This window comes from Podarcis liolepis, assembly GCF_965112155.1.
Source record: "Podarcis liolepis genome assembly, chromosome: 16".
Taxonomy (NCBI): Eukaryota; Metazoa; Chordata; class Lepidosauria; order Squamata; family Lacertidae; genus Podarcis; species Podarcis liolepis.
Genome location: NC_139567.1, coordinates 27,971,586 through 27,989,965, shown reverse-complemented (window position 1 = coordinate 27,989,965; position 18,380 = coordinate 27,971,586). Strand labels below are relative to the sequence as shown.

The following is an 18,380-nucleotide window of genomic DNA, read 5'->3' as shown; positions in this document are numbered from 1 at the left end:
GAAACTTAATCTTTTCTCCCCCAAACAGGTAAAAAGAGGAAGCAATGTCCACATTTGTTTGAAACAAAGAAAAACTTGGCATAACCTAGAATAAATAAAGGTGTGTAGATTAAACACTATGAGAAACAAAACAAAAAGAAAGCCTGTTTAGAAAGCAATGGAACTGTTCGCTGATTCAGTAACAAAACATGCAGATTTCTACTGAAGATTATACTGGGAATCTGAGATTTCTTTATTTTCACCTTCAAAAGAACAAAGGCTATGGAGAGATTCCTAAAGTGAACTGGTTAAGGGCATTTCATTCTAAACACATACTGAGAACACAATGAGAAGCAAATACAAGGAAGGGCACAGGCATGTGTTTTTGCAGTCTCTATCCACTGCGGCACCCACCATCACACACACAATTTGGGAAGTACTTGCTCCCTGTCATGATACAAGCCAAGATCACAATGTGCATGTTTTATGGCTGCCCCTGCACACTCTAGAATAACTTCTCATTCTCTCCCAATCACTGAATCCTGCCTTGTGGGACCTAGAACAACTTCCTTAGCTGCACTTTTAAAAAGATTTCACAGTAATTCCCACAGCAGGCTACTGGCTGGATGTCCTTTTAATTTAAAGCAATGTCTCCTAGCTTGGAGACTGACAGCTCTCAAGAGGCCCTTGTGAAACCTAAAGCGCCCCATAGCAGGAGCATCACTCTCCACAACTCATAAAGAGGTCTGCCCTCAGAAACTAACAGGTCAAGCTTTCATCCACACTCACACCTCCGCAGCTTCTGAGAACACAGTCCAGCACGAATCCACTACAACCCACGAATCCACTACAATCCTCATCCCACTAGCTACGTTATATGAACAGCTCTAGAAAAAAGGAAGTCTTTTGGCAACTTAAAAGACTAACAAATATAGCATTGCATAAACCTTTGTGAACATAATCTTGAATCACATATAAATATAACACACATTTGGTGTGGGAGAGATTTCCTCTGGAAACACTTCTAGAAAGGATGTTTAAACACAATCCTAGATATGTCTACTCATTGGGGCTTACCTCCAAGTAAGTGGATACAGGACTGCAATCCTAATTTCACTTGCACCTGGGAGTAGGTCTATGTCTGAGTAGATCTGTATAAGATTATGCTGTCAATGTACCCCTAATAGATTCCCTTAGTATAAGAAGCAACTCTGGCCTTCAGGGAAACCCATGGAAGCATCCCAGGTTTCCCCTAACCCAAAACACCCCAATGAAACTGATCCAAGTCAATGGTTCGGGGACAGGAAGGAGAGAAATGGATGCTTTTAGGCATGTGAGAGTGAGGGAGGTTAGGTAGTGGTTAGCAGACTGAACTCCAGGCATACACAGCCAAACCAAACTGCATTTACTGAGTAGGTATGAAAGGCTCTTGCTGAATGACACACAATGGGATTGTACAAATGCAATCTGATGCACCTATTTGGAAGTAAGCTAGATTGAACACTTTAGAACTTCCGAATAAAAACAGTGTCTGGGGTGCATCTGGATCTCCATGTGGAGTTCCATGAGACAGATTATCAACTGGACGCCAGGAACCCCAACTGAGGGGCATTCGGAGAGCAGTCGCTCCCACACCCCCAGGCACAGATCCCGACAGGCTGGCCATCCCAACCCCCAAAAGACTTCCCCCTCTACAGAGATCCTTCAAGCTAAATGCACAGGCGGACCTCCACGGAGCCCGTTAAGCCGGAGGGCAACGTGCACCGAGCTGGAGCTGCCATGCAGGTGCACAGCATCCCAGCTCCACCGCCAAGCTTGTGCACGTTTGCTCGGGAGCAAGCCCCACTTGCACTCAAGGAGGAGCTTGCACCCAAGGCACCCTGTGCGCGCGCACACACGCACACACACACACGGCTGCATGGCCGGGCAGCCCCACCCTGGGACCCCAGGAACGAGTCTCCCCTTCCCCCGCCCGTGGGAAACACACAGAACGAAGCTAGCCTAGCCCAACCCTGCAATCGCCTCCGCGGTGCAGTTGCACCCCTTGGCCCCACAGCGCGGCGCCCTTCCCGAACACGAGGCCCCACAGAGCCAGATCTGTGGAATCCACCTCCTTGTTCAATTGGGGGGGCGGTTAAAGATGTTTGATTCTTCCAGGGAATGGGGGGGCCCTCCATCCGTCCCTCAGGCGAGCGTGCCCCGGATCGCAGCGCTGCACGCCGGCTCCAGAGCAAAGCTCCTCCAGCGCGGCTGCCTCTCTCTCAGGTAAGCTCCCCCTGGATCGGAGCCCTGCTGCAACAACGGCGGTGCACGCTGCCTGGGGCGCGAGCCTCGCTGGCGTGCATGGCGGGTGGGGGTAGCTGCTCTCAGGTGAGCGTGGCCCGGATGGCGGGGCCCCCAACCCCCTCCCCACCCCCGGCGTGTAGGCGCGCTTACCTCCTGCTCGCGGGGAGAGCGAGGGGCGGCGGCGCCTCCCAGCCCCTTCCCGCCCACAGCAGCGGCGGCGCTGCCCTTCGCGGCGGCTCCTCTTCCTCCTGCCCGCTCGGCCGCCTCTCGCTGGAGGACCCGGCGGTGGTGGTCTTCCTCCGCCGCCGCCGCCTGCTCCTCCTCTTCAGCGGCCCCGGCGCGTCCTGGGGGCGTCCGCCTGGAGGGGGCATCCCGCGCCGGCCTCGCCTCGCCTCATCCTCCTCCGGGAGACCCCCGACTCCCTACCCAGAGGCGGGGAGGGGGGAAGGTAAGGGGCCCCCCCGCACACAACAAAAGCCTGAGGCGGGGGGGGGGAGATGAAGGAAGGGGCGAATTTTTTTTCAAAAAATTAACCGTTTGAGGAGGGTGGGGAGGGACGAAGCGCCGCCTCTTTATTTCTGAGGAGAAACGGAATGAAAGCTGAGGTAGGTGGCGGGGGGGGGGGATGGAGGCTCCGCTTCCCCTTCGCTCTTCTTCTCCTCAGCGCCCCTTCCTCTCTCCTTTCCCGCCGCTCTGTCGGCGCCTCAGCGCAAAAAGCAGGGAGGCCGACTGAGAGAGAGGCCCCGCGCCACGACCACACCGGCTCCCGCACTGGGGAAGGGTCGGCGGCGCCTGCCCGCAAGGGAGAATGAGAGGAGGAGGAGGCGAGGAGCCGCAGCCAGGCAGGCGCAAGGCCCATGCGCGCCGCCCAAGCCACGCCCCCTTCTCTCGCTCGCTCGCTCGGAAGGTGGGGGAGAAAGGGGGCGACGGGAGTTCGAAGTGGGGCGGGGGAGGGGAGAGGAGCTCCTCCTTCTGCGTGGAGCGCCCTGGGGGTGGGAAGATAAGTTCAATATGCCGTGCTGGGAAGGGGGAGGGCTCGGGGATCGGGTGCGATCCTGTACCTGGGACGGGGGGGGGCGGGGGCAGAAGGCGGGTCTCCCTCTCTGGGCGGGATGCGCGCGGTCCCCAGGGGGTTGCGCTCCGATCCCAGCTTGCAAAAGAGGTGGCTGGCCTCGTCTGGCGCTGTTGGTTTTTCTTACAGCACTTATAAAAGAAGAAAAAGCAGTGAAATAATATCAGAATCGTAGAGTTGGAAGGGTCCCTGAGGGTCATCCAGCCCACCCCATTGTAGCATTCGAACCCGCGACCCAAAGTCTCATTCTCTACCGACTCAGTTGCTTATGTCATGCTGTCTTATGTATTCCTTCTTTGGAGGAAGTCATATGCTTTAAATGTCCGTTTTAATTGTATGGTGTGGATCTTGATTTGGACGGAGAACAGTGGCAACACATAAATTCCCCATTCCCTTAAATTAGGCACCTGAAATGAAGAAAACCTGGGCTAACACTGAGTGGGCTTTAGTGACAAATCTGATTGTGAGCTCCAATCAGATCTGGTACTGAAAACCCATCCCAGACTCAGAGTGTGTTCAAGGGTACCCAGTTCTCTCATTGTGTTTGTCTTTTACAAGGTGGCTCAGGTTGGCAAATCTTGGGGTTCTGGTAGGTTCTACAAACCCAAAGTGTACCTACCCCAGCTATACCTTCTTAAGCTGGGAATGAGCCCTGCAGGACTTGATGAGGCTTATTTTTGAAGAAGTGTGCATGGGGTTATGCTGTATTTTATGCTATTATAACAACTAGATAGAAAACATGAGCCCCTCTGCTCACAATCTGAAAATCAGCAACACAGAAAAAGCAACAAAGAGATATTGTGGCACCTTAAAGACTTAACACAAAACTAGTTCACGAAAGCTTATGGCATAGTAAACGTCGTTAAGTTTTTTTGATGCCACAACTTAGACTCTGCTGTGTTTTGTTTTGTTTTGTTTGCAACAGACTAACACAAAGACCACTCTGGCTTCCTCCTTGGGGGGGGGGGTCATTTACAGTGTGGTACAATACCTTATTTGACCCACAAAGGCTGTGTATACATTATTGGCTTAAAAGGCATCTAGGACTAGATTGTTGGGTTTTTTCCTGCATTTGGACTGAAGCTGGTTTGGGGGAAAATGCATTGGAAAGCAGCATTTCATAAGGAAGTCCAGAACAGACATCGATTGTGACCAAAGTGCGTACACATGATTAGTTGTGATTCCTGCATTGCAGGGGGGTTGGCCCGGTGACCTTTATGGTTGCGTACGACTCTAGTTCTATGATTCACCACTTCCCAAACCAGAGGTAGGAGGAGCACCCTGGCAGTAGAGTATAGGGGAATGTGTACAAAGCCAACGTCACCTGTAAATTTCGAAACATGACACAAAAAGGAGAGGAGAGCTAGAGGGAATGGGTGGGGCTTTGCACAAGGTGGGAAAGAATGAAAGAAAGGAAAAACTGACAGAGTCATCTTGTGTGTGCTAACATGAAAGCAGGTCCCACTCTGTGTCTAAATGGGGCTTACTCCCAGAACAATTTGTGTGTGGGAATAAGTCCCATTGAGTTCAGCTCAATTTGCTTCTGAGTAGGCATGGTTAGGATTGCCCTGTAATGCTAAAATCCTATGTGCACTTACTACAGAGTCCGTTCTGGAGGACTAAATAGGACTTCTGGCCTATAGCACTTCAGATTGCAAATGGGAGCTTTCAAGACTGAATGCACACACACAAAACACAGTACATAGAAAACTGCAGGTCAGGGCTATATAACATGCCAGTTTTCTGTGTACATGGAAGTGGTTTTGTATAAGATGCATTGGAAGTCCAAGGGTCAGTGGAAGCATCCTGCCTAATTATTTTAAAGAGTGGTCCCAGCCTAACAAGCTGTTGTTGTGCTGGGGCCTCAGTATTAAACTTTTTACTTAGGTTAACAGGAAACAGAAATCCTTTAAAAAATACTTTCACGTTATTTTTATTCTTTTGCAATCAAAAGACTGTACACACCCAAACCCCTTACTACAGCCACCTCCATAAAGCCTCTAATATTTTGCCATGTGGCCACATCCACACAATACATTTAAAGCACATGAAGCAAATCCTGGGAACCTTGCGACATGGAATGACGGCCTCTGAACAGCCACTATTCAGTATAACTTGGGAGGTGGTCTCCTATCATATTTGAAGGTCTACCTTCTCCTTGAGCAACACTTTCACCCCAGCACAGAAGAGTAATCTGGAGAGGTATAGTCAGGTGGGAAGGAGTCATCGGGCAACCACAGCACATTTATAGCTTGGAAGTGTATGTGGCTTGGCTGAGTCAACGGTGAGTTTCATGCATGGGTGTGTGAGCTGGGCTGAGCATATTGGGCTGTTCCAGTTACTGCAGCCTAAAGCTATTTCTTCACATTACCTTGCATCATAGTGTTTTCAGTCCTAATATGCAGGATTCAGAAGTTGGTTGGGGTGGGGTGGGGCGTTCAGGATAGTTATTCCTAATCATTTTTATTTCTTTAAATATATATTTTTAAAAACACAAAATTTGAATATGGTGTTGGGGAGATAAAAACAAAATACCGTATTTTTTGCACCATAACACTCACTTTTTTCCTCCTAGAAAGTAAGGGGAAATGTCTGTGCGTGTTATGGAGCGAATGCCTGCGGGTAGCGGGGGGGGGGGGGATCTGCTGCAGTCATGAGCAGAGGATCCATGGTTCCCCTTCCTTCCCTCCTCCGTGGTTACAAAGCATGGATCCACATGAATCCTCAGGATTTTTGCATTGGGCTACTCCAAACTCACTGTCAGATCACATGTCTGTGGCCACAGCATGAACCACAAAAATCATATATCCACTATTTCGTTTAGAATATTTTTTTCTTGTTTTCCTCCTCTAAAAACTATGTGCGTGTTATGGTCTGGTGCGTGTTATAGAGCGAAAAATACGGTACATAAAATGTAACGTTAAAAGAAAGAAAAATACATTAAATCCACCTGTAAAATCTGCATGAGCAAGCCCAACCATGCCACATGAAAAATATTGGTGGGGTAAAAAGTCTTCAGGAGGCACTTTAAAAAGCAATTTTTTGTGCCATCATAATTTCCCAGGAGGGGAAATATTATTACATACATAAATAAGATATTCTAGCACACCTGAGTCACATTCCCTTGTGGACTTGGGACATCGAAAGGTCACTGTGTTTCTGTATAAAAGGAACTCTTCCCCCACAAACTTTGTTGTTGTTGTTATCCATCTGCCTTGAGAGACAATGGAGTGTTCTTCCAGAGGTGAAGTCAAACCACTGCATTAACAGCGCACCAAAGTGACCTCCCTGGGGCGTAAGCCTTGTCACTGTGTATGGAGGTTCTAGACTTCCCAGACGACAATATTGCCTCGCTAAGATAGTCCATAGGAAAGCAGATAAATACATTTGGCACTAGATTGGCTTCAGGAGTTGCCAGAAGGAGGCATACAAGGCACCATTCAACAGTCTTAGAGACTCCACTCCAGATTTGTGTAGGGTTCACTCCTTAGACTTTTCTTCTCCTGCATCCTGCAAGGCAGCAGAAGTTTAGGATCAGAGTTTTCCTTCTCCTAGATGGCCTATTTTCCCAGGTTGAAGAGCCCCATCTCCCCCTCAGTTCCCTCTACATGCAGGAACTGCCTTCTTGACCATTGGACCCATTATTGGCCTCAATCCACTGGAGATTGTCTTTGCATGCAGGGAAAGTCCCTAACTCACCAAGGGTTTGAGACCCATTGGCTACCGTCACCTGGTTTTGCCGGCCAGTTGAAGCTATTTCCAGGTTGTGGCTGCTGTTGCACGCTGACAGCTTCTAGGAGCCACAGATGAGAGCTGAGTGCAGGGTGGGAACCAAAGGTGGACACCACACACCCTACAAACACGGCCATTGTAAATACGATCAGTCAGCTTAAGAAAGGATACCTTGACCTTGCCAGGAGCTGCCTGTACTTTCCACCTGAGTTGCCCCTTGACTGTAAAAAAAAGCATAAACTAAAATAAGATAGGGGATTTCTATCCCATCATTACCCATTTTGTAAACCCTATTGCAAGCATTCTTAATAATAATAATAATAATAATAATAATAATAATAATAATAATAATAATAAATTTTATTTATACCCTGCCCTCCCCAGCCAAGGCCGGGCTCAGGGCAGCTTAAGAAGGCCTGATATGGTAGTTGGATATTACATGTGACTATACGGGAAGTTAAGCTGCCATGTAAAGGATAGCACGTTTTAGTGAGAAATAAAACTGGACTGTGGCTCAGCAAAATATTTTCCAAGAACAAAGGAATTCTTAGCATTTGAAGACCTTGCAATGTATCCTTTTGAAATTTATTTCCTTTTCCCATTAAATATTTTTAGTGCTGTTCCCCTGCTGAATTACTGGGAGCAGCCTCTGTTCCCAGAATGGCTCTAAATCAACTTGAACTCGACTTAGGTCCTTGCCTTTGCGTCACTGTGTGAGATCAGCCTCGGATCAATAAGTTGCTGCCTGTGCCTTTCATGAATTATGGAATCATTGATCATAGATAATTCAGTAGTTTTGGTCGCAATTGCAATTAAACATTAATATGTCACAAATCCCTCTTGCACTTGATCGTGCAATTGTAACACTTTAATTGTAAAAGAAAGTTAAGCTCTTCTCTCAGATGTTGGGAGAATGCCACTACAGAGACTAACAATGTCTTAAAGATGCTGTACTCAGCAGCTGCTCCTAAGAAACTGACCACCAAAGCATCACCAATCTTTGTTGTGAACATCAGGAAGGAATCAACATTGGTTTTGGATGTTATATTTCACTGACCCAACTGTGACTGCAGCAGTGTTCAAAACTCCCATTGTTCTATGCACGTTTTGCAATAGGGAATTTCATCAGTGTGAGCAGTTTCTGAGCTCTGGGCACAGTACTGTGCCTAAGATTTCAGATTAAAACTGTAGAGTGGAAGGAAAGGAGGAACTTTTTCTGCCTCCCCACTTCCAGCTACTCTCTGAAGACTGGAAAAGAGACCCTCTTAAGAATATTAGTGGGGTAGGCAAGGGAAGGACTAGACCCTGTGAAAAATGAACACAATATTTTAGATGCAGTTCATTCATTTTCAGCTTTGTATTCTTGTTATTTAAAAAGTGCACCTGGATATTCTGTTGTTGCGCCAATAAGCTAGGTTTAAGGTGCCATTTAGCTCCTAGCTTTCATATCTCAGTTTCTAACACTGGACCGTAGGGTAGGTACATTTTCATACTGTACAGAATCCTGGAGACACGAATAAGGCAGAGAGCTGAATGTAACCAAAATGCAGAAAAAGCAAGCTATGGGGTTTTGGAAATCCTAAACAAACAACTAGGAGGAAGTCCAGCTTACGTCAGTAGGACTTACCTCCAAGTACCTGGTTGCTCCTTGCCCTGATTAGTAGAGCTGTGTGCAGAATGCCTTCCGCATTCTGTTTTATGTTCACCCCAACAAAGCCCACCCCCACTGCTACTCTCCGGCAGCACACTCTGCAAATAGGTCAGCCATATTTCTGGGGAAGATGTACACAAGGGAGGCTTGTAATAGATGAGTGCTAATCTATTTTTTTGCTGTTCTAACAAAGAGAAATGCTGAATCCAATTCCAGAAAGACTATGTGACCAAGAAAACATTAGAAAAATTAGGAAGGGGTGCATGTGAAACATTTCGAAAAGAGCAGTTCCCTTAAAGCTAACACATTAGGAAATGTGTGTGCAAACATTCATCCTGCACTGTTTCAGAATCCTGTTTTTTGCTCTAGGTAAGGGCAGTGCACTTTCTGATTACACGCTCCACAAGGCCAGTTCTTGAATTCCCAGGCTGGGCCCCTAGTTGCCAGCACCAGCCACAGCACTAGGAGGCAGCTGACGGCGATGTGAGACAATGAAGTCAAAGGCTGATATCCATGACCTTTGCAACTTGACTTTTCTTGACCTGGACCGTCTTGGCAGAGTTTTAAAAAGGCAGCCGAACAAAGCAAAACAAAACTGTAGCCTAGGTTTTTTTTTACCTTTCACGTTTGGTCCTGCCTACAGGTTGCTTCTTGTCTTTTCCGATCTATTCTGCAATCAAGAGGCCGGTAGAATCCAAGTCTCACTCTAGGCTGGAAATTAGACATAAGCTGCAATTTGAAGAATGCAATTCCTTCACATAATGTGATCAGGAAGTAGAGGCCACAAAGTCAGTCTTTCTCTTTCCTCCTCCTCTTCCTTTTTTCTACTATTTCCCATAGTCTCAGGTCACTTTCCCATGTGCAGTTTTGCTGTTTGCGTATGCACAAAATATGAAGAGTTCAGATGGCAATAGCAGTGAAAGCACCCAGCAAGACCGCTGAGTTGATCATACTAAATCCATGAAGTATGAGAGTCTATGTATGAGAAAAGTGGTTGTGGAAAAGTGAGGCAGTTCTGTATCACAGAATTGGGCAGCAGCTTCTGCAACACAGCAACACCATGCTGGAGGGGAGACAGCCACGGCTATTTTGCATCTGTTATTTATGCATGATTGTCATTTGAATTAAAAGTTCAAGAAGCTTAAAGCTATCAAAACTGCCACAGGGCAGGAAAACAATCTCCATCTATTAAATATTAAAACAGCTGGCACTTAAAGCAGGTTTTAAATAACCCAATTCATTCCGGGGACTACCTTAATCAGTAGAGTACTGTACAATAAATGTCTCTATTCTGCCCCCTGCCCCCCGTACCAAATAAATACAGATTTTGTTTGTATAATGTCCAGACCAGTCATGGGAAGCCCTTTTTCAGTCCAAGGGGCCACTTTCGCCTTTGGGGGCCAAATGCCAGTGGCGGGGAAGGTCAGAGGGAAAAGTTGGGTGGAACCACAGGTGTGACACCCACTTTGTACAGCAGGCTACATTGCAGCCTTGTGAAATCCACAGACATGCACACACCACTCCCTCCAGCCTCCATCCATGCAGGAAAACAGGAAGATCATCCTGTTCCGGCCAGGCAAAAGCACACAAAGAGGGTTCAGAGTAGGGCCAGTGAGGAGTCTAGGCTGAGAAGTGGATGTTGCCAAGTGCAAATCTTGAGGACTGGATAAGGAGACCTGAAGGGTTCCCCTTCTCTAGCCTTGGAGATAAGGTTCTTAAAAAAGAATTAAAAGGAAATGTTCTTGGAGATACATGGTGAAGGGAAAGGGGGGGAGAGGACACCAAGGGTTTAGCTATCCCTATGATGTGTCAGATTAATAACATTTCTAGAAAAGACAATTATGTTTGTTGACAAAGGAAATGCAATACATAGAACAAGGGGGTGGGGTGGGAGGGAGTCCATTGCTTGAAGCCCAGAACACTCAACTTGGAAATGACTTCAAATTCTTAAGTCAGTGAATGTTTTTTCGTTTTGTTTTTTGCTGTGACTAGGCTCTTGCCCTTTGCAATCCAGAAGGAAAGGTCATTCAGCTTTGCTCACCGCAACTCTGCATCATTGGGGGATGTCAAAGAGCCTATGCACAAGGGGCAGCAAAGAGGAACCTGTCAATCCCATTAGTCCAACAGATCAGCACAAGCAAAGGAGCATCACTCACAGAAATTGAGTGATTTGTAAGCTCCATCAATAGAGATTTCTTCCCATGCGCATAGCAAGGATCTCCAAAGTGAGTTGTTGATGCATTTTGGGCTATCTTGGAAACAGTGAGAGTTGTCTAAACAGCCCCCTTGTTTTGACTTTGCACATGGGAGCAGCTTGCTAGAGCACTCTCATGGCCAAAATATGTTAAGTATCCCAGAGAGGACAAAATATGGGACCTTTGTCAAGTGTATTCGCTGATGATATTTTGGCTTGTCCCCTTTTTTCCCTATGCTCTGTCCTCTAAACTGTTTTTCATGCGTCCACATGGGAGAAAGAAGATTGGCAAGGGGCAGCAGGGGGAACTGTCCCAATCGAGCAGTCCTGAAGCTGCTTTTGCATAGGGAGATGATAATAAGGGCAGAGTGCTTCATGGCCAAGTGGTGAAGACTTGCCATCAGGAATACATATTATTCAAGAGACTGCATTAACTCTGATCACTCTAAAGGAGACTCTTACTTGCTGGGAAAACAAACTTGGACCTTCAGCCCCCTGCAGATGTTTTACAAAGCCACCAAGTTTTTTTAAAAAAAACACAACAACAACCTTGTGTTTCCTTACCAGGTAAGTATTTGCTTTTGTGTAAAGTTCCATATCTCAACGATCCTGGAGTCACTCTTGTTTGAGATACCTCTTAGTTTCAGTGCTGCCTTGGTAGCACTCGAGGGTGGGGACGAAAGCAGAATGAGTTAGCTCCACCTGTCATTGGCTCTAGCTTCTCCAGCCATTTCCTCTGGCTCCCCCTACTGTTGACCTCCCAACCTTCCACCCTACCAGTCCTAATGAGCACCAGCCACCATTGCAGCCCCAGTCTGCCTACTGACCATCCCTAGTACTAGATTGACCAGATTAAAGTGGGGCAGGGCATGTTTCATATTTTGTTAATAGAAGATGGCATTGTGAGCAGGGACAATTCATCAGGAAGGGATTCAAAAAGCTTCTGTTGATGAATTCTTGTTGTCACCACAGCTATTAAAAGTGCAAGAGCCCTGATATTCTTAAAAGAAAAAGATCAGTTCACTTTAACAGCAACTCCAGCAAAGACAGGGAAAAACACACACACAAAAAAGTATACGTGAAATGAAGCATGGCCTTAGTTTGGCTAGTAACCAGCACTCATCTTAGGAGTAATAGGGATTTGCAAGCAGGCAGGGGACCAAAGGTTTTCAGTGGATCAGTTCCCAGTGTTATTTGATGCCACCCTAAAACCCGATCGCCGTGAAGCTCCCTATTCACTCTTATATAATTCAGTGAAATTGATCTCCACTACAGGAGAAGAGAACAGGGTTCACTTTCACAGTGATTGTTATGTGTCTTTATTATTCACAAACAGGCCAAGAGAAACACAAGGGGTGTGTCTGTGCTCGAAGGAGGAAGAGGGTCAGTGTGTGGCTGCAATGCAGCTGGGTATAACTTAAGAGGTGCTTAAGTGGAACGTTTTGCTTCCTGGTCTGAGCCCTTCCCAGAAACTGTGAGCCAAATCAGTGCATTTATTCCATCCTCAGTTTACACCTGTATAACGACAAAAGAGTGTTTGCTGCACTGAAGACATATTATCAGTGCTTTTTTTCCTGGGTGGGTACACAGGGGTACGCATACCTCTAAACATTTTGTGAATCCTTGTATTTTTGTCCATTTACTGTATTTATTTTTCCAGATTTGAACTATAAAATGGTGATTTTCCTGAGTCAAAATGAGAGTAACCCTAAACGTTTTCTTAGAAAAAAAAGCACTGCATATTATAGTTACAATATAGAGGAGGCATCCTTCAAAGGTACACGGCATCAACACACAAGGCACCTTAGCAGAAAATGCCACCGCAACCAAGAGCTAGCCATACAGAAAAGAAAAGAGAAAAGAAGAAAAGAAAACCATAACAAGAACTTCATTCTGCATACATGACCCCTATTTGTCAGAACATTTAAAAATTAACTTGTCTGAAGTTAGTTTGCTGTTGTCCAATACGCCGTCGTCTTTTGCTCTTGCACTTTTTATGCCAGCGTTGTTATTCACCTGCTGTTATGTTTAGCCTCAGGATGTTCTTTGGTGCAGAAGCAGGTGTGGACTCATTACTCCTCCTGCAAGTGCTCTGCCATGCTTTTCAGAAGCCATTATCCTGTGAATAGAATTGCAGAGATGGAGCAGTTGCAGAGCAGGGTCCCTTCTATCACCTTCACTGAAAGCCCACCTCTCCTTCTCCATCAGACCCCTTCTGGCCCTGAACTGTTTCCAATTCAGTTGGTAATTGCAACTCAAAGAAATGGTACCTGAGTTTTCTGTTTTCCTCTTTCTTCCTCGTCCGTTTCCCCTCTCATGCCATGTCTTTAGGTAATGGGCAGCTAACCTTTCTCAGGCCTGTGGCTAATCCTCTAGTCCAGTGTTTCCCAAACGTTTTTGGGCAACGGCACACCTGTTTACTGAAAAAAAATCTCGCGGCACACCACCATTAAAGCCCCGCCCCGTGACGTCAGCGCGCAGCGTCACGCCGGGAGGGACGCACAAAAGTGAAAGTTTTTTCCCTCGGCAGCTCCTCTCAGCTGCGCTCAATCCGCCTCGGAGCGCAGGAGCGATGCCGCTCTCTGGCTCTCCCTCCGCGCAGGCTGAGGGAGGGAGGGAGGGGCGCGTGTGACCCGTCTCTGCTGGGAGACCAAACCCAGCGAGGCAGAGTCGCGCGGAGGCGCCCAGGCAGCGCTGCCGGCTGCGAGGAGGAGCGCCAGGCAGCAGCAGGAGGCGCGGCCTCTCCTCGCCGCCGCCGCCCCGCCTCTCGCCGCCCGACTCGCCCGCCTCCCTGCTAAAAAATAACAAATCATGCACGTGAGAGATTTTCCTTTAATACTGGGCGGGAACTGCCTTTGCCATGCAAAAAGGGGAGGGGAGAGAGACTTGCATGCTGGACAGCAATAATCTCGCAAGCGTTCAACCAAGAGGAAACCGTAGCTCCTTCCTTTAGGTAACGGAAGTATGCGACATAAATAAAATTGCCCCTCCTCTTCCTCTACCTGTCCCCCACCCCCTGCCAAAAAGTCCTTTGAATCGGAAAGAGGAGTTAGGCGGCTCGTGCAACTAAATCCCCGCCCGACTCGCCCGCCTCCCTCCAGGCATCTCGCGGCACACGAGGCAACGTCTCACGGCACACTCGTGTGCCGCGGAACACCGGTTGGGAAACACTGCTCTAGTCTAGGCCCTCAGGTCAAAGTGGATGCAGTCAAACTATTAATGTGGGTGTGGCTGAAGTGGGATTGTCTTTCAAATGGAGAAAATGATGCAAGAGCCTTTACTTTTAGGCATCCTAGAAAAGTAGCAATATTTAAAAACTTTTCAGGCCTTTAAAAACCTAATGTGGCATGCAGATGTGTGAAACTGAAAGTTTGCTGCTTATCCAAACAGAAATTAAATAAGTTAATGCAATTATATTGTAAGGATGAAAAAACTAAGAAAAAATATTCCCATATGTTTGGTCACTTCTCCGCTCCTGCTACTGGAATTAAAGTTAAAAAAAATATATCTTGATTTCAATAGGACCAAGGCTTCATCAATATAATCTTTACCCTCGGCTATCCTCTGTCTAGATATATTAATGCACTTGGGAAGTGTACTGTTCACAGTAAAGATAAGTCTGTAGATAGAAATCAAGCTCCAAGCTTTTAAACTGCAGATCTTAATACCAATTGCAGGTTGAAGGTGAGAGAGAAAAAGGAGGCTTAACCATAGCAGGAAATGCTCTAGAGAAAACCAGTAGCAGGTGTTGTAAGAAAGAACTGAAAAGGTTTGGCAGAAATTTGTGCATTTACCCAGGACTGAGGAAGTCATGTGCTGACTGGCAGAAAAGTACATTGACAAGACAGCAATGCAATGGAAGGAAATGAACAATATTGAAAGTACCTTATAGGCCAAGGCCGAGCCGGGGGAAGAGTTAGGAGCTCCCTGTGGGAGCAGGGTGGGAGCTTGAGGTCCTGAGTTTTGTGAGTCACTGTGACAATACAAAGATTGCTGTAAAGCCAAGCCGGTCAGTAATGCACAAGAGACATGCCCTTCAGCCTTTTTTAGGAAGAAAACTTCAAGGTGCTTCTGCTCTGTAGAGAAGTTGGCATTCCTCAATACAAGGCCGAAGATGTATCACAGTGCAAAGCACTAGCATTTAGAAGAGAAAGGCAGGCAATTACTGGGAAGATTAAGAAAAAGCCCAGTCGGATTCTTTTGGCAAGACTGCTGACTCATCACAACTTTATGGGCCAATTCAGTCTCTGCATTGACTTTCACTGGCACAGCCTGTTGACAATAAGGCAAAACTAATTAGCCTGAAGATGTTTAACTCACAGTGAACACCAGCTTGTCTGATGAGCTTCAACTACGGAGTCCATCACCACATTTAGGTACATCCCATGTTTCCAAGGTTCTCCTCCTCCCCGTTTTGTCCTCACAACAGCTTTGTGAGGCAGGCAAGGCTAAGGAACAGTGACTGGCCCAAGGTCTCCCAGTGATTTGAAGCCTGGCCTCCAGATCCTAGCCCAGCACTCTAACCATTGCACCACATAGACTCATCGTAAACTGGATGGTTTCCAGTCAGCTGATCCCACTAGACTGTCATTGCATGGCCTCTGCAAACTCCACATATGTCGAGGGCAAGCTGCTAATAAATAAAAGGTAAAGGGACCCCTGACCATTAGGTCCAGTTGTGACCGACTCTGGGGTTGTGGCGCTCATCTCACTTTATAGGCTGAGGGAGCCGGCGTACAGCTTCTGGGTCATGAGGCCAGCATGACTAAGACGCTTCTGGCGAACCAGAGCAGCGCACGGAAACGCCGTTTACCTTCCCGCCAGAGCGGTACCTATTTATCTACTTGCACTTTGACGTGCTTTCGAACTGCTAGGTTGGCAGGAGCAGGGACCGAGCAACGGGAGCTCACCCTCTCGCAGGGATTCGAACCGCCAACCTTCTGATCGGCAAGTCCTAGGCTCTGTGGTTTAACCCACAGCGCCACCCGTGTCCTGGGTGCAAATTCCCACTCAGCCATGAAACTCTCTGGGTTATTATGGGGCTTGTCAAGGAGAGGCTGTAGCTCAGTGAGCCGTGCAGCTGGCCCAGCCGTGCCCCTACCTGTCCCACACATTGTGGACAAGGTTTTGTGGAAAGCAGCCTTGTGGACCAAATTGCCAGGATTGTTTTGGCCCAGGGCTCAGATGTTCACCACCACTGCTAGGATAGCAGGAGAACTGTGCGGCATTGATTGGACAGGCGCAGGGAGATATATTTTTTTGCACTGCCGTTTCTGAGTAGAAGCAGTCTATTGGAGTCATAATTTCAGCAACAGTTGTTTAAATCACATCAATTATTTTTGTGTGTGTGTGTGTGAGAGAGAGAGAGAGAGACAGAAAGAGAAAGAGAAAGAGAAAGGGAGAGATCAACAATTAAGGCACTGTTGTGAACTACTGACCTGCAATTCTTGGTCTGCAGAATCACTGAGATCCTAACAGAGTGAGCCCCGTAGGCAATACAGTATTAGGAATTCAGTGCTGTCCTGGAGAAACACTCCCTGCCATCTGTTCTGCAGGGTTCAGCAAGCTCCCTATTTTGCCGAAGAACATCACAAATTGCTTTCTGATATGAAGCCAATGATCTTAGGAGCTTAAATAGGTGCTTCAGCCATGTGCATACAACTGCATGAGGGAATAACCAAGAAAAGGAAAACCTGATGAGAAGCCAGGCAATGGCAGGAGATCACACTGCTAAAATGGAGATTAGCATCTGATGCAATGAATGTTCCAAGAGCCAGAATCTAAGCAGTCCATGCGCACGTACTTTGGGTAGGCAATTTCCACAGCTGAGGCAGGGAGCTAAAGATAAACGAAGTGGACGCCAAACACTTCTCCCCTTCCAGTGGTCTTCTTTCCTTTGTCCTTGCCTCCTATTTCCCAGTGGGGTCGTGCAGTGCCCCCGCTGCCTGGCAGTTCTTTGTTCTGGAATCCTAGCCGTTCTGCTCTCTCCGCTTCCAAGCCTTGCTGTTTCACCACATTGACGACTGCAGGAGCCCCCATGGGAGGCTGATATATGTGGCATCCAGAATGTAAAAGGATGCTGTTTTCCAAGCAAGTCACTCTTTATTATCACAGCAGGAAACGGATATCAGAGTGAAATTTGCAGTGAATGTTTATTAGATGGTGTGTCTGCCAGAGGTGGGCAATTCTGATCACCAGCCTATTATGATGATGAATCACAGAATCTATTAATCATGGAACGGCAGGGAAAAGGAGCTGCCTCCATTTGCTCACTTGTTTTTTGGAAAAGAGCTTCCTGACTGCATTTCATCTTATTCTTTATTGTTAACATCTTATTTATTAACAGCTGTGGGAAAATAACGTCTGTGCCTCTCTTTGGAGCAGCTACGGCAATTGCATGGCGGGCAATTGCATGGCGGGCAAGCAAAGCTCCCCTCACAGCAACCAGACAATGTGCTTCATCACTGACTTGGGAAGCACCACCACTGCATCATTGGCAAGAAAAACTCTCAGACAGTCTTAGCTGTGATGCAAATACTCTCCATGCAGGGAGGAGGATCTGTGGGTTTGAAGAGGTCGCTCCAGTTTCCATCAGTCCCTGATCTCTGGCCATGTTGGCTGCAACTCAGGGTAGCTGCAGTTCTACTGGGCAAAATTAACAAAAGGAATTTCAGTAGGGACAGTAGGTTCAGCACATAGGCAGGTATAATCAGATTCAGAAATACAGGATGGAGAACACCTGGCTTGACAGGTGGTGCTTTTTTGAAGACCTTCCAAACCCTAGAGACGAGGGAACGGAGGCCAAGGCATGAGAGGGTCTTCTTAATATTCTTTTTCACACTGGCCTCATTCACTCTGGGCTCCATGTGTTGTTCTTTGATGTCGCCTGACGGGGGCCACAGCCCCTCCACAGCATCTGCAGGTGAATTATTGTGGGGCAGCCCTTGGCTGCTATTATCTTCCGGGATGATGCCAGGCTGCTCTTGTAGAGAGACCCCTCTTCTTCTTCCTTTTCCTGCAGCCATTCAGGACTTAGTAGATCTGTACAACATGGTCTCGGGGTCTCCTTGCTTTCGCCTTCCTCTTCTGGGGGGCTGCCTGTTGGTCTTCTCACCATTTTCGCACCCATTGATCTTCAGACTTTGCTGATTGTCACTCCCGCTTTCTTGCTGTCCAATATGTTGTGATTTTTAAAATAAATTTAGGCACCAGTTTTTCTGATTCTGTTGCAGGTAAGCTACCCAAGAGCTGTTGAGCCAAGGCTGGGTCTCAACTGCCAAGTGTGGTTGGGATTCTGAGCTGATGTCATAGACTGGTTCCAATCAGTCCTTTTCCTCTAAGAAGGGGGGACCTGTTTCCATTTAGGGTGACCGCTTAACACCACCACCCAAGAGAAAAAGGGGAAAAGCGGAGAAATATTTTAGTTCTGTAGCAAGAAAGAATGAGTGCCAGGAGTTTTCTTTCCC

General features: G+C 47.2%; 1 protein-coding gene and 3 long non-coding RNA genes across 8 annotated transcripts in view; 2 read left to right on the top strand and 2 right to left on the bottom strand.

The window, feature by feature from the left end:
* Positions 1-5,841, bottom strand: part of ARHGAP32 (Rho GTPase activating protein 32) — a 208,278-nt gene extending 202,437 nt beyond the window's left edge. For all 4 annotated transcript variants that reach the window (XM_083479135.1, XM_083479138.1, XM_083479136.1 and 1 more), the window contains exon 1: positions 2,416-5,841. In XM_083479135.1, coding sequence (XP_083335261.1) covers positions 2,416-2,636 — 221 coding nt within the window. In that variant the 5' untranslated portion in view covers positions 2,637-5,841. The remainder of the gene's footprint in view (positions 1-2,415) is intronic.
* The window catches only part of LOC310695341, a 54,098-nt gene continuing 37,392 nt past the window's right edge, over positions 1,675-18,380 (top strand). The window contains exon 1 of the long non-coding RNA XR_014520018.1: positions 1,675-2,244. This is a non-coding gene — a long non-coding RNA (uncharacterized lncRNA). The remainder of the gene's footprint in view (positions 2,245-18,380) is intronic.
* Positions 7,440-11,975, top strand: LOC310695330. Its single transcript, XR_014520004.1, has 2 exons — positions 7,440-11,481; positions 11,887-11,975. It is a non-coding gene; the product is annotated as an uncharacterized lncRNA (long non-coding RNA).
* Positions 11,184-18,374, bottom strand: LOC310695333. Of its 2 annotated transcripts, XR_014520007.1 has the most exons (3): positions 16,353-18,374; positions 14,800-15,186; positions 11,184-13,033 (listed from the first exon to the last, which is right to left on the bottom strand). It is a non-coding gene; the product is annotated as an uncharacterized lncRNA (long non-coding RNA). The 2 variants fall into 2 exon arrangements; XR_014520008.1 differs by lacking the exon at positions 16,353-18,374 and having other exon boundaries at positions 14,800-15,551.